This window comes from Rhineura floridana, chromosome 2 (assembly GCF_030035675.1).
Source record: "Rhineura floridana isolate rRhiFlo1 chromosome 2, rRhiFlo1.hap2, whole genome shotgun sequence".
NCBI classification, from domain to species: Eukaryota; Metazoa; Chordata; class Lepidosauria; order Squamata; family Rhineuridae; genus Rhineura; species Rhineura floridana.
In genome coordinates, this window is record NC_084481.1 from 104,036,084 (window position 1) to 104,060,703 (window position 24,620).

At 43.4% G+C, this 24,620-nt stretch overlaps 2 protein-coding genes across 6 annotated transcripts in view; both read left to right on the forward strand.

Moving 5' to 3' along the window:
- Positions 1 to 7,573, forward strand: part of LOC133376934 (ras-related and estrogen-regulated growth inhibitor-like) — a 49,637-nt gene extending 42,064 nt beyond the window's left edge. For both annotated transcript variants that reach the window (XM_061609923.1, XM_061609924.1), the window contains exon 4: positions 313 to 7,573. In XM_061609923.1, the coding sequence (XP_061465907.1) occupies positions 313 to 798 (486 nt within the window). In that variant the 3' untranslated portion in view covers positions 799 to 7,573. The remainder of the gene's footprint in view (positions 1 to 312) is intronic.
- Positions 7,574 to 16,422: 8,849 nt separating this feature from the next.
- Positions 16,423 to 24,620, forward strand: part of LOC133376933 (SITS-binding protein-like) — a 107,337-nt gene continuing 99,139 nt past the window's right edge. For all 4 annotated transcript variants that reach the window (XM_061609920.1, XM_061609919.1, XM_061609922.1 and 1 more), the window contains exon 1: positions 16,423 to 16,509. The gene's annotated coding sequence lies outside the window, so the exon portion shown is untranslated. The remainder of the gene's footprint in view (positions 16,510 to 24,620) is intronic.

Here is a 24,620-nt window from a genome sequence, read left to right on the forward strand (position 1 = left end):
TCCAGGGGTTGGGAGGAATGAAAAACGAGGGGAACTGAATGGAGTGGCTGGAAGCTTTATCAGAAGCATTTCGCACTGCAACATTTTGTTGCAGGTTATATAGTGAGCATTCTCTGTTGGCCAAACTTGATGGAAAGCAGCAGACCAAACGTGATCAACAACTGGGCTGGGGAAACGTTGCAGTTTGTAGTGATCAGGGAGTGGGAAGAGGGTACATAAACCCATCATTGGTAGTTGTATATAGATGTTGTGGGCTCTTTGCAGAGAAGGTGCCATGCTTATACTGATTTGCGATTGGTCCCTCTATCCTAGGAGGAGGACTCTCTACATATTGAAGAGAAGATTAAGTGGGGAGATGGCTTTGCTGTGGTTTACTCTGTCACTGACAGGTGTAGCTTCGACGAGGTCATGAGGCTCTGTTTCCTCATTAACCACATCCATTCCAGCCCAAAGCGGAGCAGTGCAAGTGGAGAGCCACCAGTTGTGATTGTTGGAAACAAGAAGGACCTGCAGTTTGACCGAATGGTGTCCCTTGAGGATGGGGAGAACCTCTCCAAGGCCCTGAAGCATCCTTTCTATGAGATCTCTACCAGGGACAGCTACGAGGAGACTGTGATGGTTTTCAACACCTTGTACAATGAGCTGATGAAGCAAGGGCATTTTTCCCCAGGATCGTTCAAGAGGCGAGCAGCATCTAAATTAATGGAGAAAATCCCAAAGATTCATGCCAACTCAACTCTGACCTCAGGTGGCAGGAGCCTGAGCTTCAACTCCTTCAGGGACTACATCCCAGAGTGAACTTTTGCATTGTGGAGTGATGGATGATGTACACAGGGACCAGCTGGCCTTGGTAAGGGAGAAGTTGCAAAGCTGGTAACAGGACAAGTCCAGAGGCCTGTGCACTGTTAGAAAAGGTTATTTTTCCACAACCACCTTTTCAACCAGGAAGGTTAGAGGATGATCCTGGGGTTATGGGGTACAGCAGTACATAAGACCAGCCGTACTTGGTCAGACCAAAGGCCATCTAGTCCAGTATCCGGCTTTGCACAGGGGCCAGCTAAATGTTTCTGGGAAGCTCACCAGAGGACATGAAGGTAGTTTTCTCCCTAGCAATTGGTATTCAGAGTTATTCTGCCTCGGGAGCTGGAAGTTCCATTTAGCCATCATGACTAATAGCCACTGACAGAAAAATAGCCAAGTTTGCTGATGACACTAAATTGTTCAGGGTTGTTAAAACAAAAAGGGATTGCGAAGAGCTCCAAAAAGACCTCTCCAAACTGAGTGAATGGGCAGAAAAATGGCAAATGCAATTCAATATAAACAAGTGTAAAATTATGCATATTGGAGCAAAAAATCTGAATTTCACATATACGCTCATGGGGTCTGAACTGGCGGTGACCGACCAGGAGAGAGACCTCGGGGTTGTAGTGGACAGCACGATGAAAATGTCGACCCAGTGTGCGGCAGCTGTGAAAAAGGCAAATTCCATGCTAGCGATAATTAGGAAAGGTATTGAAAATAAAACAGCCGATATCATAATGCCGTTGTATAAATCTATGGTGCGGCCGCATTTGGAATACTGTGTACAGTTCTGGTCGCCTCATCTCAAAAAGGATATCATAGAGTTGGAAAAGGTTCAGAACAGGGCAACCAGAATGATCAAGGGGATGGAGCGACTCCCATACGAGGAAAGGTTGCAGCATTTGGGGCTTTTTAGTTTAGAGAAAAGGCGGGTCAGAGGAGACATGATAGAAGTGTATAAAATTATGCATGGCATTGAGAAAGTGGATAGAGAAAAGTTCTTCTCCCTCTCTCATAATACTAGAACTCGTGGACATTCAAAGAAGCTGAATGTTGGAAGATTCAGGACAGACAAAAGGAAGTACTTCTTTACTCAGCACATAGTTAAACTATGGAATTTGCTCCCACAAGATGCAGTAATGGCCACCAGCTTGGATGGCTTTAAAAGAAGATTAGACAAATTCATGGAGGACAGGGCTATCAATGGCTACTAGCTGTGATGGCTATGCTGTGCCACCCTAGTCAGAGGCAACATGCTTCTGAAAACCAGTTGCTGGAAGCCTCAGGAGGGGAGAGTGTCCTTGCACTCAGGTCCTGCTTGCGGGCTTCCCCCAGGCACCTGGTTGGCCACTGTGAGAACAGGATGCTGGACTAGATGGGCCACTGGCCTGATCCAGCAGGCCCTTCTCATGTTCTTATGTTCTTATGTTCTTATCCCCTGTGAATTTGTCACTGCCTGTTTGAAAGCCGTCTTAGCTGGTTGCCATCGCCACATCTTGTGGCAATAACTTCTGTAGATAAGGCTGATGCATCCCATTTTCTCCTTTTAGAGATTAGTCTTCTAAATCCTGGGTGGAAGGGCAGCTGTGAATGGTCATTTGGTTATGTGATCTGTTTATTCTCCCTTTGGGCCCAAGAAAGCGAGGAAAACTAGATGTCCTTGGAAGGTTGAACTCAATTCGCTCCACAACAGCGCAGTCCTGTTGAGTATTAACATCTCTTGGAAGGAGGGGTGGGCTCTACAATGAGCAGCTTAAAAAGGCTGATTAAGTTGCATTCTCATCTTTCTGGTTCTTGCTAGTATGTTGCTGCTTTACGCAACTAACCTTTTCTGTATGGGATCAAGCCCACCGCCTCCACCAGTTTTGGATACAATACAGTTTGGATAAGTACTAGAGCACATTGGAAATGGTTGATTAAAGAGTTTGGGTAGAAGGGAGTGCTCTTTACACCGAGTGACAGTGCCATGCGACGTCATAGCAGGAGGGAGGCAATGAATTCAGAGAATAGGGTTCGCAGAATCATAGAGCTTTAGGCTGCAAAACGATGCACACTTTCCTGGGAGTAAGGCCCATCGAACACAGTGGGACTGCTGGGTGAACATGCATAGGATTGCACTGTTAGTGACCACAAGCCCTGCCATAAGATAGCTCCCACCACCAGTCTTCTTCCTGTGTAATTGGGATAATCAAGATTCATGTAATTGATTTTTTTTTCTTGGTGTGCAGATGTCACTAATAAGGTCCCTCCTCACTTCCAGCAGATTTCTCTTAGCGTAGGAACACAGGAAGCCGCTTTAAAACATCGGTCAAGCTAGCCCAGCACTGTTTGTTCTAACTGGCAGCAAACGCTCCAGTATCCGCTTTATCCATCATTTCCTGCCCTTTATTAACTGGAGAAGCTGGGATCGAACCCGGAACCTCCTGCACACAAAGCATATGCTCCGCCGCTGAGTTATGGTCCTTCCCTGGCTTGTTTATCTCTTCCTCTTCTAAGGCTTCATCCACCATCATACTCATAATACTTTTCAAAAGCTTGTAGGCACTTGCTGTTCTGGAAGGACAGATGACTGACTCATCAGCTCAGCTTGTTCTGCAAAGGCTTCCATGCTGCTGCTCCAAACTGGAACGCAGCACCCTGCTTGCCACCCATTTCCTTTACCAAGCGGTTTGCATGGCTTCTGTGTGGGCAACTCAAAGAAGCTCCCTGTGCCTCAAACATGCAGATATTTCAGATGCACCTTGAGGGATGCTCCATATGTCCGAAAATAATAAACATGGCTGTGTGTTTCTCTGGCTGTTGATCAAAACCCAATGGCCAAGTTTTCCTTATTTTCTGATATTAAAAGGAACTGTCTACCCAACCAGCCTCAGAAGATGCAGCCTCATCTTGAAATCCACTTGACTCTCAGGTCAGAGCTAGGCATTTTTTAAATTCTTCTTGCCTTGAAGCTGTGTGAGTTCATAATTTTTGAATTGTAAAATGATATGCTCTTCTGCTTTTGACTAAAAGCTGTACACTGGCAGGAGGAATGTGCGGATCATACAAGAAATAGAATCTGTCTATATCAGGGGTGGAGGGAAGTATAGCTACAGGTACAAATATGTCGAGGTCAGAACTAGATGCTACTGGAGACGTATAACTGCCTTCAAGATCTCCTCTTTCTCTAGTAATATCTAGGAAAACAAAATGCACAATATCATACTGTGTGTTTCTCTGTCTCTGCTTCATTGGCTGCTACTTGTGACAACATGGGAACAGAGTGTAATACCATCAGATCAAGTATGTTGTTTGATTAAGGGAAGGCACAGAGGTCTGCTTTTGGCTGTAGGTGTAAGATTCCTGTAATTTCTAGTTTCAGCCTGTGAGTGGAGGACTCCTGCATTTGTAGGTATTTTTCAGTTTCTGTCTGGAACTCTTCATGCCAACTCATGCTAAACATGACACAGATGTTATCCAGTAGCATATGTGGGTAAATGTTAATAAAATAAGTCAACATGGATTATTGCCATTTGATTTTTTTTTAACTAGTATTTTATTTGCCTAGGTAGAGAGTTTATAAAGTGACAGAAGTGTGGACTATAACCAAGTACTCTCCAAAGAGCATTTGCAAGGATGAGTGATAATTTTAAGCTGTATTAATGTTTGGAAAGAATTATACCATAGTGGCATGGATGACAGAGCTCTGGGCAAATAAGAGGCACACCCTAAGGTATGGTAGTAGTGGCCGCTTTTCCTATCAAATGCAGGCAATGGCTGGGCAAATCACATGGCACCCACCCATGGGGACCACTCTGTAGTCCCTTGCGTCTGCAATGCAGTTCCAGAGACCTGCAGTGCCAGCTTACATGATAGCAACTGCATGGCTGCTCGGAGCCATGACGGCAGGTGTTCTGTGCTTCCACATTTAGCACTAAAGTGCTAAGATGGCAGAGAAACTTCCCATGCCATCAAGCTCATAAAGGAACAAATGAGGATAAGGAATTGATGCTTTTATTGTCGGGTCTGGGAGCTAATGGTTGGTAGTGATGAAACCCTGGGCTGGATCCAGAGAAAGTTGTTCACACTTCAGTCCTATTGAAATCAGCGTGAAAAAGTAGACATGACTGACATACTTGTACCAGGAGCTAAATGCAAATAACTTGATCTGGATCCAGCTCCTTGTGTCTTGTCTTTTCACTTACCTATGTAGGATGAATCTGCAAAAAATAAGCTGTACTGTCATCAATGGACCGGGCCACTGCTTTAGCCACTAGCCCCCATTCCCATGGCACTAGCTTCAGGCCATAGACACTAGCTTTTCCCTATACTTAACTAAGAAATAGACTTTGATGGCTGGCCTTCTCCAAATGTGGAAGATCAAACAGGTTTCATGTTTGAAACATGGAAGTACGAGTAAAACCAGGATGCCACTCCATCAGATAGCAGCTTGCTGTGTTCTTGGTGGGATCCTTTAGCACACAACCAGGAGTGTGGGGAAGTGGCCTGGTAAAAGGCAGATGTTTTCCCATTCAGGATATCCCTCTGGTAACTACATGAAGCCAGTTGTGTGGATTGCATGGCCCACAGTGGTCATGATCTGCCAAGTGAACTATTGGTGTGTGCCCAGTGCCCAGAATTAGAGCCATCTGGATATGCCTTCTGTCACCATTTTATATAAGATGCCCCTAGAGTGAGAGTAGCCGATGTGGTGCCCACTAGATATTATGGAATATAACTCCCATCAGGCCCTCAGCAGTGTCAGTGGTCAGTCAGAGATTATGGGAGTCATAGTCCAGAACACTGAAGGGACACCAATTTGGCTATCCCTATCCTAGGGCTTTCTCAGTGGTACCAATCAACTCCGGTGTCTTATTTCAAAGGCGGACATTGTGAACCCATTTACAACAGAACTCCTTTCTTTCATTTTTATCCAAGATTATTAAAATAACCCTTTCTTAGATTTATCTTGCGGCATTTTCAGCTCAATAGCAGCCACCTGTGTTAGGAGGTTGACTCTCTAACCCTAGCCCATTTCTAAATCCTAAGTCAACAATGTTCCACTGTGCACCCTGCAGCTATCTCAAGAGAATGGGTAAGGGTGAGATAAACATCTCTTCAAAGGGAACCCTTTAAAAAGCCACAGTCATAAATCCAGGGCTATGTTTAAAACAAAACAAAGGTTTAAAACTCTCTCTTCTCTTGGGATGCCTGATTTAAAAGAATAAAAATAAAGGAAAGGCTAACATTTCAGTTTTTCTCATTGAAGTAGCCTAAAAGCTATGGGCATATCAGAACTATTTGGCAGATAGACTTTTAAGGTCGTTTGTTTGTCTCTCAGGGGGGATTCTACCTATTTTAGATGAAATTTCTAAGAAGCAAATTCTAATTTAGAGTCCATATCCAATTCTACACAGGGAGGATGTTAACTGGAAGATTTCTTTCTATTTGCTGACATAGACAGGATTCAAAATTGTTTGCATGTGTCTTCAGTACATTTTCCTGTTGAAGAGGCCAGGAAAGCTAATCCCCATGAATCCCTTTGTTGTTTTACACAATCATATTACAGCAGCTGGAAAGTACATAGGATTCCTCCTGATACCTTCTATGATTAATGGATTCTGCTGAACCTGTCATAGACCAAACACTCACTGGGAATTATAAAATGTATTTGCAGGGGAATCTAGACTGGATTTTCTATAGGAGGTGGCAATGATTCACATGTTATAAAAATTGAACTCTTCCTGCTCTTCACGGCCACTTACACTACCTTCATCCAGGTGTATAACCAACCTCTCATGGCCACAAAAATCTCGCATCACCACCAGTCACTGAAAACAGTAGCTACTGTAGTTTTCACAAAATATACAGTATTTCTTATGATGTAATTTGCCATAGTTAGTTGCCTATCTGCTATTTTCAGTAGACAAATCTCACCGAAGACTGTTCTTCATTTCTGGGTTGATCTCATTTCCATTCGGCCTGTGCTGTAATCTTGGGGATGTAAATAATGAACTTTGTATCAATAAATAACCATAGTACTGACCAATCTGATACGTGAGATTCAGCAGCAATGGCATCCACAGAATAGCACTGCTAGGTAAAGGAAGTCTTTTTCCTTTTTAACTGAGGAGTCCAAATGTATGCCTCCTGTTCTATTAAATAACCCCCCACCAGTTGTGGAGGCATTGTAAGGAACTGCTGCTTGCTAAATATACATGCAAAAGAAGACCCAAAGAGAACCAAACCGTTCCTCAGTCCAGCCTAAATTAGCCCCTTCCCCCAAAGTATACACTGTCTACAATTGTTGGTTCCACAGTTGGGGTCACTTCAGAATGATGCTTGTGGTGGGACACACACACTTCATGTGCCCTCATTGCCACTCCTTCCTCACTTGCCCAGAGAGTTGGAGTGGGCAAGCGAGAGAACCAGCTGTGTGGAAAAGTAGGCGGAACAGCATTCATTGCCACTTTGGGAGAGGGCATTTGTGCGAGTGGCAGCAGCTGCTGTTCCTTACCCTACAGCCGCTAGTCCAACTGGGTGGGTGAGGGGATGAGCAAATTGAGAGCCACAAGGAGCAGCTACAGAGGTCTCTGGGGGATGGCGGTCCCTTGTAGGGCATTGGGCCCTCAGCATCTGCTCAAGAATACTGGGTACCAGATAGAAATCTCTCTGTCTTTTAAAATGGAAATGCAATTCTTTGAAGTACTTTGGAGTATTTTAAATATACATACTCTCTTTTTGTAACTTGCACTGCACATGCAAAACTGGTGCCAGAAATCTTAGTGGTTTGCCTAGGGTGAAGACAAGCTGTCATTGTCAGCAACTGTTTGTATGTAAGTGGTGGTGATTATTCTGTGAATTAAACATTTCTCAATTTATTTCTTTAAACCTCTTCATTTTAGAAATTCAGATGTAACCTAATTCCAGTGTTCAGTGATAGCTTAGAATTTACATGCAAAGAGAGAATGTTCTAATATAAAGGTAACTGCCTTTTTAACCTTACAGTGAATGGCATTTATTTCTTTGTTTTTAAGTCTGGATCAAGAAACCAAATAGTTCTAGCATTTTATTTTATTTATTTATTAAATTTGTATACCGCCCCATAGCTGAAGTTGTTCAGGCGGTTTACAACAATTAAAACATAAAAACAAATATACACATTTAAAAACACATATTTAAAAGCCAATTAAAACACATGCTAAAATGCGTGGGAAAAGAGGAAAGTCTTGACCTGGCGCCGAAAAGATAACAGTGTTGGCACCAGGCGTGCCTCATCAGGGAAATGATTCCATAATTTGGGGGCCACCACTGAGAAGGCGCTCTCCCTTGTTGACATCCTCCGAGCTACCCTCGGAGTAGGCACCTGGAGCAGGGCCTTGGATGTTAAACAAAGTCCTCTTCTAGAAAACACCCACAGTGTTTCCTTAGTAATTTTATCAGACGCCTTTGAAAGATGCTTCAGCGGAAGTTCCCTAAAGCAAGGACCTTCCATTATGCTGGGTCTCCACAGATCAGTGCTGGGCCTTAAGAAGCCATTGAGTGAGAAATGGAAGCTGGTAACTGCGTCAGGAGGACTCAGGAACCAGAAGACAAAGGCTGGTAACACTCTCTGTTTCCATCGATTTATATAGCGCCCTTCCAATCATTGGGAGTCCAGAGCAGATAAGAATACAAATTACAAATACAAAGCCGGCACTTAAAATACCAATAAAATATACTGTCATTGCCCAGGCAAAGTTCCAGCCTAATCAGGAAGGCTTTTTAATCTTGCCAGGTCAGGAGCAGCTAATGGCAGTCACTACAGAATCTCAGAATTGTCCACTGACTGCACTGGCTGTAGCCTTAGTGGTTCACCACACAGGGCAGTAGCACAAGGCTGGTTCTTGTCCTGATAATAACTTAGCACAATAGTTGTGTGTGGCTATCTGCTCCAATCCTTATGTAAAGTTTAAGAAGAATTAACTTCACAATGAAAGCTTACCATTGGAAGATTACAGGTGATGGACAAATAGCTGTGTGTTAACAGTTGCTGGTGCTGGCCCCAGATCAGGATCTGTATCTTGGTATGCATTGGTGGGGCTCCAATGAGCACTGCAATGCAGGTGGGAACATTAATCCAGATGCACAACTGCTATGCAAATGGATGCCCATCTATATCAGCTATGCAAGTGGAAGGCTATTTCCATACATAGATCTCCTTTGCTAGAGTGAGATTCCAGTATTTTTCTGTATCTAATGCAGTTTAGCGGAGGTTATAAGATCAGGCATGTTTTCTTCTGAATACAATCTGTTTTATTTATTTGCAAAAATTTCTATATAACCAAAGTTAAGAAAAAATATAGTGATGTCCCACATGAAACCAACAATAAAATTACATTCATAAAACAAGTACAAAGCACATGTTGCAGGCTAGATGAGGAGCCTTCCCTACTCACATGGTGTAGCATATTGGATTTGTTGTGCTCTTAATGAATTACAGTATTCAAGCAGGATGACTTAAAGACCAACTTGTAGCCAGTGATTTGATTCTCTTTCAGAATGTTCATATACTTGCATTCCCCTAACTAAATGTTCATTGCACATCTGTTCCAGAAGTCTGAAAGCGAGAGCTCATTCTTACTGAATTATTATCCATTGTGTACATAGGGGAGTTTCATGCAGCATACAGTTTTCCACTGGTGAAAATTACATGACTTGCAATTTGGGAATGAAAACAGCCATAGAACTCATAAACAATTGTATGGCTGGATTCTCTTCCAAGAATGTGAACAACATTTTTGGTTTTAACAATTGAAGCCAATGTTTCACTCTCTATAAATGAGATGGTTTTCTTTGGTATATATATATGTGTGTGTGTGTGTACATCCATTGTTCATTGTATTATTTGCAACACAAATACACCAAAAATTGATGGGTGCTGAAAAGAGTCCATAATTTTAGGATCTACACAAATTTCTCTGAAAGAAATCTAGACAAGCTTCATGGGGTTGCTGAACAGTTTCTCCTGTTTGGAGATTCTTTATTGGAATTGTAAGAGTTCTTTCTCTTAACTTAAATCTCTTGTCCTTACATATGCAAATAAACATTTTAAACTCCATGAGACCCCAAACCCAGGAAACAGTAATAGAAGGGTAGGCAGCACCCACATTCTGTTTGGAAATCATGATTTTGTAAAATCAGCATCATGGATTTAAGAGCATCAGCCAATTTGGAATATTTTTTTGAACTACCAGCATACTTACTTTTTCAAGGACTCTGCGAGATTTGGATGGCAACAGGAATTTTATTGCATTTCCAATCTGTTCATCATTGCATTCTCAATTACCCTCGCAGACAAGTTAGCTGTTCTGTTGCTCATCAGTTTCTATAATCCAATCCTGAACAACCATCCCATTGCTTTCCCACAATACAGGGAGGATGACAAAGAAAACAGAGAGAGAGAGAGAGCACGAGCGCAGGAGTGATGTCATCAGCCTATTGCTTTCCCTGTAATTTCTACCCCACCTCCACCCGTGCACATATGCCATGGACCCAATGTTGCTTTCCTCATAGTTGTGAAGAAAATCTTGAAGGTTCCTATGCAGCAGTGCCCTAGAAGCTCAGAAAAAGCAACCCCAAACAGCAGCCCAAATAAAACAAGCCTGATGTGTTTTGTAACGACTTAAATCTTATTATTTTAACAACACTCCCTTTTGATTTTAGCAACTAAAGCTGCAATCCAATACATGTCTACTCAGAAGTAAGCTCCATTGGGTTCAATAGGACTTACTCCCAGGTAAGTGTGTATCAGATCACTGCCTAAGTGTCATTTCTACAAAGTGTTGCCTGGAATTAAAACATTTGGTGGGGCAAAAGGGGTCACTTTCACACTGTAGGCTGCTGCTGCCGCTGAAAATTGGCTTAGATACAACCTACTTGCATATCCTTCCCTTGACTCACTTTGATGTTAAGCAAGTCCTGCAAATGGCACCCTTGGCTCAAAGGGTAAATCTTCATTCATTCAGGATGGAAATATGTAAGGAAGATGGTTACCTTCCACTAAGGAAGACCTACCTTCCACTGAGAAACTCTAGACTACAATGTATGTACATGTCTGAGATTTTTTTAAAAAAAATGGTGGAAACACAGGTTGCTACATCAGCCTCTGCTGCACCTTTATAGAAACTCCACTTGCTTAGAATTGGGTGTTCATGCAGACCTGCTCCAATGCATCAAGCTGGCTAGTTATAATGGCTATGGCTGTCTTGAAATGAAAAGCCATTTTGAAACCAGTCTGGAATAAACCAAGGTTGATTGTGACCATTACAATTAGTATGCAGATGCACTGAGAGGTGTTAGGGTGCATCTTCTGGAGCTGCCATGTTCATAAATGGAGAGTAGTCTTTTCAAATAAGGAATATGTGTTTGCTTTTTTGGGGGGGGGAAAGAAGACAGAATTTGGCAAACTAAACATCTGTAATACAATTACAGATATCTTGCTCAGTGTGCCATTATCACCATGCCGGGGGGGGGGAAGCATAGAACATGGCTAGAGAACAAAAGCTGATTTGGCCTTGACTGCTCATTCAGCTAAAGAACAGCTATGTGGTTACATTTGTTGTTGTTATGTGCCTTCAAGTTGACTACGATTTATGGCGACCCTATGAATCAGTGACCTCCAAGAACATCTGTCATGACCCACCCTGTTCAGATCTTGTAAGTTCAGGTCTGTGGCTTCCTTTATGGAATCAATCCATCTCTTTTGGCCTTCCTCTTTTTCTACTCCCTTCTGTTTTTCCCAGCATTATTGTCTTTTCTAGTGATGTGGTTACATTAGGAGAACCTCTTTCTTAAACCCCCCTCCCCACTGTGGAACCATGTGATACAACCCCTGCAGCTCCCACAGCTTGTCTTTCCAACTGAGGAGCCACATCAATGATGGTTTTCAGGGATGGTCAACTGTGAGGTCCACACTGGCTTGATCTGCCCCATGAGGGTGTTGAAGGAGAGATTGTTAGTCCAGCTACGGAATGGCACCTTTTAGCCTTCTGTCACTTAATCTTTCTAAAATCACCTCCAGCCTCAGAAGGAATAGAAGTTGGATAGCACAAAGATTTTCCATTACTGTCCATGACAGCAGCCTTACATTGTATGCATATATATCTCGGGGAACAATGACCTTGCTTTTCAAACTTTTCAAGGACAGGAACATGCTGCTGGGAATGTTTAATGTTTATCCCCTTTTCTGTTCCTGCTCTAATCTGAAGAAAGCATCAGGAAGTCCTAGCCATAAATTTTTCTCCAGCCAAAAACCTTCAATTTCCATAAACATGTGCATAACTGTGCTGGATCTCTCCTAGCAGCAATGTTAATGGGAGGCGGGCGCTAAGGACATTTACAGCCCTGTTGCATTGAGACACTTGCTGGTTTACATTGCAAATGGCACCCCAATGAATCTTGCTGGAGGAGCATAATTAATATTGCCAGAGACCAAGATTAACAGCAAACCAAAAATTCTTGGATGGACATAAACATACACTGCCATCATTTGGACTGATGGCAGTCTTACAACTCAAAATAGAGACAATGGCCTCATTTGCTTATCACAATAAGCCAAACTATGGCTTACTGGGACCATGTGAATGTGGAGAGGAGCTCATAGCTGCTTTGCTACTCCCCGGTCTTGGTTACAGCTTCAGTGAAGAGAGAGCTTAACTAGAAGCCCAGGTGCAGATGACATGCTAAACCAAATCTTGGCTTAGTTCAGCACCAACTGGGAGTAAAAAGGTCTGGGGAGGAGCAAAGCAGACTGAAAGCTCCTCTGTAGGAGCCCACAAATTCACACAGTTCTGTGAAGCTATAGTTTGGCTTACCATGACATGCCAACCAGGCCTATCTGTAATTATTGTTCTTTGGCTTTCTGTCATTGTCTTTTGTGGCCTTTTTGACCATATTTTTGGTTCAACCATATTTTTTCTAGCCAAAGGAATTTTTACCAAAAGCCCAGTTCAGCCTCCTGCTTCTTCCAAATGTCAAAAGATTATTTGTCCTGTTCTTGACTATAATTAGAAAGGAACTATGACTCCGGCAAACTCATGGTATTCAAAAGTATTAGTCAGCGTTTGCTAGCAAGGTTCCTTAGCTTGTTAATATTTTAAGCTGATATTGATATTACCTCACCTGCATCGTTCACAACCAAGCACAAGAATTTCTACAGCCAAAGTATATTCAGTTTTTTGTATGCTGTCTGGATCTAAGCTTTGCTAAGATATGATAACTCTTGCTAAAGGCAAATACAAACAAAACGATTACCCTCCTTCTTTGTCAATGTTGTTAAATTGCCATGCAATTGTAAACTGATCTAAACATATGCAAAATTGAAACAATCAGGGTTTATTCGGATATCACAAAACCAGACAACCCTTGGTTTTAGCTCACAGTTATTTACCTCTGACAAAGCATCTGGAGAATGGAGATCATTCATTCTCAAAGAATACAGACATGATCTACCCAACATTTAAAAAACAAAGTTTAAAACAGCTGACTGAAATGTGGCTTGTTCATATAAGAAAGGGCGGCTTTGTTTTGCAGAAAATGTTGGTTTGTAACAGAATACATTAAGGGGTGGAAGGCCTTGGTCAGTTTCCCCCTCAAGTACATGCATGTTTTTGACTATCAAAATTTTAATAAATCTGCTTTGTGGAGAATGTGAGGCTTGCCTGCTCCACAGTTCTTCCCAGTCACTGTGGAAATGAGAGGGAGGCAGAGGCTGTCTGAGGCCAGAGCAATCCCTCAGGGGACCCCGGAGGAAAAGTCAGCAAAGGCTGTAACCTGGAAGCAGGCGGAGCCAGGCTAATCACAGATTGATGCCACCCCATAAGCTCTGCTGCCAAAGCTTGCTGCTGCTGCTGCTGCTGCTGCTGCTACCGGCTACCGGCTGCCGGCTGCCGGCTGCCGCTTTGTGTCTGTGGTATATGAATTGCATGTGTTTTTGTGTCACTGTGCTTTTATTATCATGGCTTTTTACTTATTTATCCTCTTAAATATGTTGTAAGTAGCTTGGAGACCTTTTGTGTAATCAACGATTAGCAAATCAAACAAACAAACAAGCAAATTTTTCCAGGGGTGCAAAGGAGAGAGAGAGAGAGACAAAGCAGGACTGTTGCCCGCTGGACATGTGCTGTTCCTCTCAACATTAAGGGAGAGTATAAAGAAAGGGGTCGGATGTGGGACTTATAGCACACGCCTTTATAAGTTTACTCAGAAGTAGCCCTACTATGCTGAATGAGACTTGCACCCTAGTAAGTATGGTACCTCCTTTCCCCCCTTTGAATGGCAATAGGATAGCCACCCTGGGCTATCTATCTATCTATCTATCTATCTATCTATCTATCTATCTATCTATCTATCTAATCTGAAGAAGAGGGATTTGGTCAAACGGGAGGAAGAAAGGTGGTTCTTAGGAAGAGCTGATTGACAGTGGAACAGACTGCAGTGGAAGGTAGTGGACTCTCCTTCATTGGAGTTTTTAAAGTGAAGGTAAGATGATGCAATAGTGGATCAGAGGGGGTTGGACTTGATGATCTTTGAGGTACCTTCCAACTCTAGGACTTTATAATTTTTTTTCCGGCAGGGCTGCTATGCCTTCAAAAGCTGCATCACAGGCAGAAATTTTGCAGGTAAAATTTTCCCCATCACTTCCTAGAATTCTGACTATTTCCCAGCTGTTCAAATTACAGGAGCCTTAACCCTCCCCTCCTACCAGTGCTGGCCACGCCAAGGCAGATTTTGCACATGCCACATAGATCCCTTTGAGGACTCTCTCCTTTCACCAGTGTGCACATGTGCAACCAATGGAAATACTGAAATATGATCTGAATGATAAGCATGCTTGCAGGGGGATTTACAATTTCATTTCAACCTTTCTGTGGTCTTTGTGTCATAGGGACAAAGGAAAATGCCTTATGCCAAGTCAGATGATTGATAGCTCAATACTGCATACACTGACTGGCAGTAGCTCTCCAGGGTTTTAGACGGGAGTCTCTCCCAGCCCTATATAGAGATACCGGGGATTGAGCCTGGAACCTTCTGCATGCAAAGCAGATGCTCTGCCACTGAACTGCGGGCCCTTCCTTGTCCCCTATGAACAGATGTATTGTTATCTGCAGCACACATTTTTATTCTGTACCCAGCAATTCCCCCATACAGGTGTAGATATTTGGGGATATTTTTTACTCTTTCCATACATTGACCTATCCCCTCTATCAGAGTCTCTTTGGTCACTATTAACAGGCATATTAGCTCCCCTGCCTGAATCCTTCACCTATCCACGAGGATGGGTGTCTGTTACACTTCATCTCTTCCTTCACCCCCATCAACCCTCACTCTGGGCTCTGCTGAAATTGGGAACATCAAGAAAAAGCCTGTGTCAATTTTTCTTCTTCAGAAGCGCCTTTTATATACGCCCCAGTGCAGATCAATAACAGGTGACCGTGAAACTGACAAGCCTCCCTGCAACTTTATCATTTCACTGCAGAGGGAGGATGAGGGTGATCAAATGAGAGAGAGAAAGGACAAGGATCCTGTTCCTTGAGTGGTTTGGGCAGAAGGGGGCATGCCTTGTCATTGCCACAATTGCACCTCTTTCAAGAGGTGCAGGAAGCCCTGCCCAATCTTGCATCTGGCCACCCTAAAGAGAATGATGAAGGAATGGTGGCATGGCAGGTCACACAGCAAGGGGAGGGGTGATCACATGCTGTCAGCCATGTAATGTTTGAATGGTATCCAAGTCTAGTTGCAGGGCAGAATATGAGCCAGAATCCACAGCTGACAGGATAATGTCTTCTCTGACACTAAATAGAGGAGATGTGGTTCCATGTGAAGCCAGAAAAGCATCATTTGTGACTGGTGCTGATGGAAATTCACTGAAGTGGGAGAACGATATCTGAGAGATCGCTAAAATATTTGAAAAGGTGCATTTGAATTTGGGCTAGATAGTTAAAATGCCCATGTTAATGTTTGCACGTTTAGCACTGGGGTCTACCCTTCCCCTCCCCACACCAAAATATTCACACAGGAGGAGGTTAAAAAAGGTAACAGGGAGCCACAGGTTTCTTAACAGCATATAAGAATGCTGTTGATGTAAGAACAGCTCTGCGGAATCAGACCAAAAGTCCATCCATTTCAGTATCCTTTTCACCATAGTAACCAGTCAGATGGCTTTGAGGAGGCTTACACGCTGGGCATGAAGGCAATAGCCCTCTCCTGCTGTTTGTCCTCCAACAAACGGGTATTCTTTGAAACCAGGTGGTCATTCATTGAGGAAAGGGGCTCCTACAGTTTTAAATTTTAATAGTGCTGAAGAATGGGTTTCAATAGGTGTACTTTGCATAACAAGCTACAGCTGCTAAAATTCTCTTTTCTCCATAACTCTCTCTTAAAGATGTAGGAGCCCTGCCCTCTTTTTTTTTTAACCTGATTACCTGACCTGTTCCCCATAAATTTGTCTAATTCCATCTAAGCCTGGGACCATCCTCCCATCTTGCATGAACGAATTCCATGAACAAATTACGGGCTGGGTGTATAAGGATGTCACAAGAAATTACATAAGGGTTCTTGAAAAAGCGAGCAACCCTATTTGACTCCTCATGTGTAGGTTGAGTCAAACATGGTCTGCTCAACTTGCACACTGAGCACCCACTGTTGGTACCTTAGTTGCTCCTGCACCCTTGTCTTCTCCTGCCCCAGGTAAGGTTTGTGGGCGTGGAGGAAAGGTGGCAGAGGGGGTGGTTTTATGTATGTCCTATGGAGCACAGGCACAAGATCAAACCCTTTTGGGACAAACCCTGGGATGCTCCTCCATCCTTAATTGTGGGAAGTCCATTCTTTTATCTGTTTTGTTGTGGTGGTGGTTGTTATGTGCCTTCAAGTCGGTTTTGACTTATGGCGACCCTATGGATGAGTGACCTCCAAGAGCATTTGTCGTGAACCACCCTGCTCAGATCTTGTAAGTTCAGGTCTGTGGCTTCCTTTATGGAACCAATCCATCTTTTGTTTGGCCTTCATGTTTTTCTTATCTGCCCTGTATTCCCTGACACTCAGTTTTTGTGGGTGATCCTGATAGAGGGTGACCCCTCTCTCCAGTATAGCATGCATAATTCTATAACTCTCTATCATATCCCAGTGTCCTTTCCCCCTTAAACTGTATAGCCCCCAAACACTTTATGAATCTCAGTATCTTGTGTCCTCCCAAACACAGAAAAAACTAAATGATCATAAGAGAAAGTAGCAGCTGGGGTTCAGTTCTGCAGGAAGCAACCAGTGGGGTGAGCTGATGGTCTTTCCACCCACTCCCTGGTGAATCAGCTAAAAGTTGGGTGTAATATAAATTTCTCCCAAGCTCTTTGGCTGGTTTCAGCCTTGGTAAACATAAAAACAGGAATTTGGTACATTTCACTGTGTGGGATGGTTAGAGATAAAAATTTATTGCTCATTCTTCTTACTGTTTAAGGCTCTTGCCTTGGCTGAGGGCCACTACAGTCTTTCTCTACTGCATGGAAATAAGCTCCACAGAGCAAGATGCAAATACCATACAATGTATAAATTGTGTTAGAAGTTGTTGTTGTTTTCCCCAAGTCAACCAACAGAAAAGCAGTTGTGTGTTTCAGCCCCCTATGTAGGAGATGGAATAATATATTGTTATGGGTTTGGGGTTGAGATGGATGATTTCTATGAGTCTCCTTCCAGCCTCTGATTTGGAACCCCACACCTGGAAGTGAGAAATCTGCTCTGCTGGCCAGATCTCCCTTTGTTAGTCTAATAAAGTGGCCAGGTGAGTTAATGGGCCTATCAAGTGCCCATTATCTGGCGGGTGAGCCAGGGACATCCTATTGTTATTGGAACTCTTCAGGAGAGCCCCCCCCTTCCTGAGGCCAAGGAGAGGCTTGTGTTTTGAGTTGAGTCTGAGGAAAGGCTGGGAACTGGAGGCAGGGAGAGAGGCTGGCTCTCTGCACCCTGGCTTTAGGGTGCCTCCTGTAAGCCTGATGGAAAATGCAAGATCCATTGGACTGCTGATGCTTTGAAGCCCCCCATCTTAAGCTCAGGTTGGAATGTGTGTAAATAAACAAACCATATTTAATAAAGACACCACAGCCTCCTCTGACCTTCTTTCCAAGGAAGCCAAACCCCTGGATGAGCACAGGAACCCCTGGAAATCTCTCACCGCTTAGAGATTGAGGTGGCGAGTAACACTGGTGTTAGAAATGGGATAGAGTTTTCTGGAAGAAGCATTGGGAGCAAGATGTGCCTGAGTCAAAATGGGGGGAGAAACAGCAACCCTCCTAGAACAGAAAAAATGGATGTTTTATTCAGCAAAGGCAATGAGAGCGCCAAGAGGACCAGCAGCAAAGGCAACAAGAGTGCCAGGAGCACTGGCAATGAATGGGGGAGATATTTGGAAGCATCTTTCGAGAGAAAAAGGAGACCCCATGTGAGGAAGCGAGAGCCATGCCTGATCAGCCACTACAAGGGGTTGAGAGTGACCCGGGAGTTCAGCTGCAGAGCACCCAGACTGGGGTGGCTAAAGAGATCCAAAAAAGGGGGTGGGCATCTGGAGGGCTTGGACTGTGAGGAGTTGCAGTCAGTAGCAGAGGAGGAAGAAGAGGCCTTGATTGTCCAGGAGCCTGCCAAGGGGGAAGACACCAGAAAGATGGAAGTAAAGCCCCAAGAGTTGAAGGAGGATGGGCTGGATAATGAAGAGAAAGATGCCTCGGAAGAAAGTGGCGTACAGACTGGAGAAGAGATGCTGGTCATAGATTTCTCTGCTCCATGTGTGCCTGCTGTTAAAGAAGTAATGCAGGAGGAAGAAAAGGCCTTGGAGAAAGGTGAACTACAGGCTGAAGAAGACTGTTCTCTATCAGCTGTTCATAGATTTCTTCACCCTGTGTGTGCCAGCTGTGGAAGAGAAAGTGCAGGAGGAAAAGTTAGAGTGAGAGGAGCTGCCAGTGCCTGGGGAAATGACAGTGCAAGTTAAAGTGCAGGAGAAGCCTGAGGTGGGAGTGCAAGTCCAAGAGGGGCTCCCAGTGCCAGGAGAGATGGGTGAGATAAAATCCTCAGCACTGGTTAGGCCTCATCTTGAGTACTGCATCCAGTTCTGGTCTCCACACTTCAAGAAGGATGCAGACAAACTGGAACGGGTTCAGAGGAGGGCAACAAGGATGTTCAGGGGACTGGAAACCAAGCCCTATGAGGACAGACTGAAAGAACTGGGCATGTTTAGCCTGGAGAAGAAAAGACTGAGGGGAGATATGATAGCACTCTTCAAGTACTTGAAAGGCTGTCACACAGAGGAGGGCCAGGATCTCTTCCCAATTGTCCCAGAGTGCAGGACATGGAATAATGGGCTCAAGTTGCAGGAAGCCAGATTTTGACTGAACATCAGGAAAAACAGCCTAACTGTTAGAGCCATACACCAATGGAACCAATTACCTAGAGAGGTAGTGGGCTCTCCGACACTGGAGAAATTCAAGAGGCAGCTGGACAGCCATCTGTCGGGAATGCTTTGATTTGGATTCCTGCATTGAGCAGGGGGTAGGACCTGATGGCCTTATAGACCCCTTCCAACTCTACTCTACTATGATTCTATGATTAGTGTAGATGCCATAATTCTGGAGCATGGGGAAGCATCACAGAACTATCAAAGCAGGATGATGTGTGGATGGTCCAGTATAAATCCAGTTCAAATGCACTATTAACACCTCACTGTCACTTTCCTGCATACACCCACATTAAAACAGCAGACTGGATTGGTCCTTTCTCTTTCAAGAGTTAGCCAGACTATGTATGTAACACCAGCTATGGTCAGTTACAGTAGGGCAATGTTCTCAGTGTCTACATATTCAAGGAGAAAAGGCACTGGATATTTGGCAGCAGCTGATCCCAGGAATCTGAATATGATACAAAAGAAACCAAATGCACAGTTATAAGATGCGGGATACTTGGCTCAACAATACGACATATGAGAAGGATCTTGGAATTGTCATTGATTCAGCTTGTGATCAATTCCAAGATCCTTCTCACATGTTGTATTGTTGAGCCAAGTATCCTCCATCTTATAACTGTGCATTTGGTTTCTTTTTCCTAAGTGTAGAACTTTGCATTTATCCCTGTTGAATTTCATTCTGTTGTTTTCAGCCCAATGCTCCAGCCTATCAAGGTCCCTTTGAATTTTCTTTCTGTCTTCCATGGTATTAGCTGTGCTCCCCAATTTTGTATCCTCTGCAAATTTGATAACCATGTTCTGTACCTCCTCATCCAAGTCGTTAATAAAAATGTTGAAGAGCACTGGGCCCAGGACCAAGCCCTGTGGTACTCTGCTCATTACTTGCACCCAGTTTGAGAAGGTACCATTGATAAGCACTCTTTGAGTATGATTCTGGAGCCAACTGTGGATCCACTTGATAGTTGTTCCATCCAGCCCAAATTTAGCTAGTTTACTAATCAGAATATCATGGGGCACTTTGTCAAAACCTTTGCTGAAGTCGAGATATATTATGTCCACAGCATTCCCTCAGTCTACAAAGGAGGTTACCCAATCAAAAAATGAGATAAGATTAGTTTGGCAGGACTTGTTCTTCATAAATCCATGTTGGCTCCTAGTAATCACTGCATTGTTTTCAAGGTGCTTATAGATTGACTGCCTTATAATCTGCTCCAGAGTTTTTCCAGGGATTGATGTTAGGCTGACTGGTCTGTAGTTCCCCGGTTCCTTCTTTTTGCCCTTTTTGAAGATAGGGACAACATTAGCTCTCCTCTAGTCATCCGGCACTTCACCAGTCCTCCATGATTTCGCAAAGATAATAGACAGCGGTTCTGAGAATTCTTCAGCCAGTTCCTTCCTCTAGGATGCAGTTTATTGGGCCCTGCCTATTTGAACTTGTTCAAAGTGATTAGGTATTCCTTGACTGTTTATCTATCAGTCTCAAGCTCCAATCCTGCCCCTTCCACTTCATGTTTCCTGGGAGGGTCATAGACCCTTTTTGGGAGAAGACTGAGTCAAAGCAGGAATTGAGTACTTCTGCCTTTTCTTTGTCATCTGTTATCATTTTGCCATCCTCATTGAGTAGCTGTGCCACCATTTCTTTTCTCTGTCTTTTACTATGGACATACCTGAAGAAAGCTTTTTTGTTGCTTTTAGCATCCCTTGCTAGCCTCAGCTCATTCTCAGCTTTAGCCTTCCTGACACCATCCCTGCAATTCCGTGATACCTGCCTGTACTCTTCCTTTGTGGCCTGTAAGCTTTTTGTGAAGCCACATTGGCTTCTTCTGCTGTTTCCCCCCTTTTTTCCTTGTTGGCATTGCTTGCCATTGCGCTTTTATAATTCCCATTTTTAGGAACTCCCATCCATCTTGGACTCCTTTTCACCTTAGGGTCGCTTGCCATGGAACCATACTTACAATTGTTCTGAGTTTATTAAAATCAGCTTTCCTGAAGTCCAGAGTGCACTTATGGCTATTCTCAGCTTTTGCTTCTGTTAAAACCAAGAATTCAAGTATGGTGTGGTCACTTTCCCCCCCTCTTGCTCCCACCATCCCCAATTCCCCTTTTCCCCAAGCCACAAGTAAGTTGTATGCTGCTATGCCACCATACTGCCATTTGAAGACTTTTGAAATGAAGAGGACTGCTGGAGGGAGCCTAAATTTCTAGTTTCATTTATTTATTTTATATCCCGCCCTTCCTCCTAGAAGGAGCCCAGGGTGGCAAACAAAAACACTAAAAACACTTTAAAACATCTTAAAAACAAAAGACATTTCAACATATTAAAATAAAACATCTTTAAAAACATATTAAAACAAATCATCCACCTAACACAATCCAGAGTCAAAGGGTGTCACAGAGCTTGGAAAAGTTACTTTTTTGAACTACAACTCCCATCAGCCCAATCCAGTGGCCATGCTGGCTGGGGCTGATGGGAGTTGTAGTTCAAAAAAGTAACTTTTCCGAGCATCATGCCATAACTCAGTCTGATGATTCCAGGTGCAGGTTACCCATCAACTGCAGCATGTTATGAAGGAATTCAACATTTAGAAGATATTGTGAAACATCTTTAGCCTTTTTTACAAACCGGAATCACTGCAGTGGTGTGCATGAATCTCTCATGAGGCAAGACTCAAAGAGTACACTGAAATTGTTAAGCTATTTCCCACACTAGTTAAAAAGTTGGAATTTAATGCACATCATCCAAGATAACTTGATTAATTAAGCTGTCTGAAATGAGGACTTTGTTTAAAATATTTTTATCCTGCCTTTTAATAAAAATGCCTTCATAGGCACTTCACAAATGAAAAAATTAAATATTACAACCATCAAAACAAAATAAGCAAAATAAACTATGCAATTTCTTAAAAGAGCAAAGGTCTTTAAAAGCAGTAGAATAAGCTGTTTCAAAGCCCTTCTGTTATAAAAGCAGCTGTTTCAAAGCCTGGGCACCACAACTGATAGGAAACTGCCGTATACTGAGTCAGACCATTGCTTGATCTAGCTCAATATTGTCTACACTAATGGGCAGCATCTCTCCAGGGTTTCAGACAAGGGTCTTTCCCAGCCTGACCAGTGAGAGTCAGTGGGGTGTAGTGGTTAGAGTGTTGGACTCTGACCTGGGAGACCAGGGCTTGAATCCCCACTCAGCCATTAAGCTCACTCGGTGACCTTGGGCCAGTCACTGCCTTTCAACCTAGCCTACCTCACAGGGTTGTTGTGGGGATTAAATGAGGAGGGGGAGAACCATGTATGCCATCTTGGAGAAAAGGTGGGATATGAATGCAATAAATAAATAAAATACCTGGATGCTGGGCATTGAACTTGGGACCTTCTGTATGCAAAGCAGATCTTCTACCACTAAGCTATGGCCCAGGTGATCCATCCACCAGATCTCATGAGGCAAGTCACCAGGAAAAAAAGTGCTTTCCAGATGACCTCAGTGAATGGGCAGGTTTGTTTGCATATAGAGCAGCCAAACCTTGATACCTCGGCTCCAAGCACATTGGGTATTATAGGTAAAGACCAGCACTTTGTATAGCTGTCCCTCAGTGTCTCTCACAGGCCCTGCTTGTGGTCTGTCATCAGGATCTATTTGATTAATGGGCAGCAGGGACAGGGTCTCTTCACTGGTGGCCCCATATTTAGGTGGCCCCTAAAGAGGTACATATGTGGCCCTGACTGTACTGGGTTTCAAATGAACCTTGAAGAGTTTTTTTTAAATCAAATTACTTTTAATTAAGATTTGTGATACTCTGTATTGTTTTAACTGCTGCTGTCTTAATTTTTTTTTCCATTTTGGATCAAATTTATTAAGTGTATGTTTGGATGGTTTTAATATTGCAAATAGTTTAATTCTATTTATTTTAGATTATTGTATGTTCTTAATTATATGTATTTTTATCTGGAAGCCGCCTTGAGTTCCAGTTTGGAAAATAGGGCGGGGTAAAAAAAGATAATAATAATATTCAGCAAACGTTTAAAAGTTATTACCGAAGATACCTGCTGAATCCCTACTAGAAGAGTATTCCACAGGCCTGGACCAATCCCACTAAAGGCTTGGTTTTATGTTGACTGTCAGATGAGCCTCATCAACTTGAGAGGCAATCGGTGATGCTCCTACAGGTGATCTCCATGACTGAATGGGAATATAAGGTTTCAGGCAGTACTTTGGATGAGCTGATGCAGTGTAGTTACTTGGAAGAATGTCAGCTAAGGAGTCCCTTGTTCAGATCTTGGGTAAGGATGCAAGAGGATCCCCTTGCTTACTTCAAAAGGGCTTAAGGCTTTGTTAACATTTTAAGTGAAATGATCCCTCTCCTAGGGCTTGCAGCTTCTGCTGTCTTTCCCTGCCACGAGCCCCACCCACTGAAACACACCTCGGGGTGGGGGAAGTTGGAGGCAGCAGAAGCAGCTCATGGAATCAGGGTGAGCACAGGCTGAAAGTGAGGACATATTGGCCTCAATTCTGGTTGCAAGCATTCAGTCCAGGCCTTTCATTTTTGCAAGCACTCCAACTGAATGTTCATGACATCTCTAGCCTTAGCCAATCCACTATCCACTTCAGACTGCCCTCCCCTCTTCAATACAGGGCTAATAATACCGGCCTATTGACCTGAGATAGCTGAGAGATAGCACATCTGTCTCCTTCCTTGTCCATACTTGGGACTGTGCAGTTCCCACCCAGAATGGTGTTCCTTCCCTCTAACATGTCTTTTGTAGCAAAGCCATCACTAGCCAGGATATGACCTCCTCCCGGACCCTTCAGGTTTAAAATTTCTTCCCTTGAGGGTGTTTTGCTATGCCCCAAGGTGTATCCTTTGGTTCCTTTGAGGACAACATCTCCTACAAGGGTGCTTCATCTGTATGAATCCAAGAATGCCTTTCCTTTGATTCAGATAAGTTATGTCCTTCACTCATCCTAAGTGGAGCAAAAATTACCTCCTCCACTCTGGCAGTGCTCTTGCTGCCCAGGGCCCTATAAGAGGACTGCATGCATTTGAATTCACAATAGTACATGGATTCCTTTTCTTTCTGACTGGGCTAGCCATTTTGGTATGGTCTCAGTATCTCCCCCTTTCACAATTCTCTACCAACTGACACACAGTATTGGGAAATTAGATCTTACCAATGAACCCAAAGCCACTCCTGGGTGATCAAGCCAGGAGATAGCAGGAACAAGCAGAAGGAGTGCTGGGACCACACCGAGATAAAAGGCTTTAAAGATTGACAGATGTCCAATTGACAAAGCCAAAGATACTCTTGTGAGTCACCCATTGCAGGAATGGTAGAATGCAAAATTAGTTACGCTCAATAGTCCTGA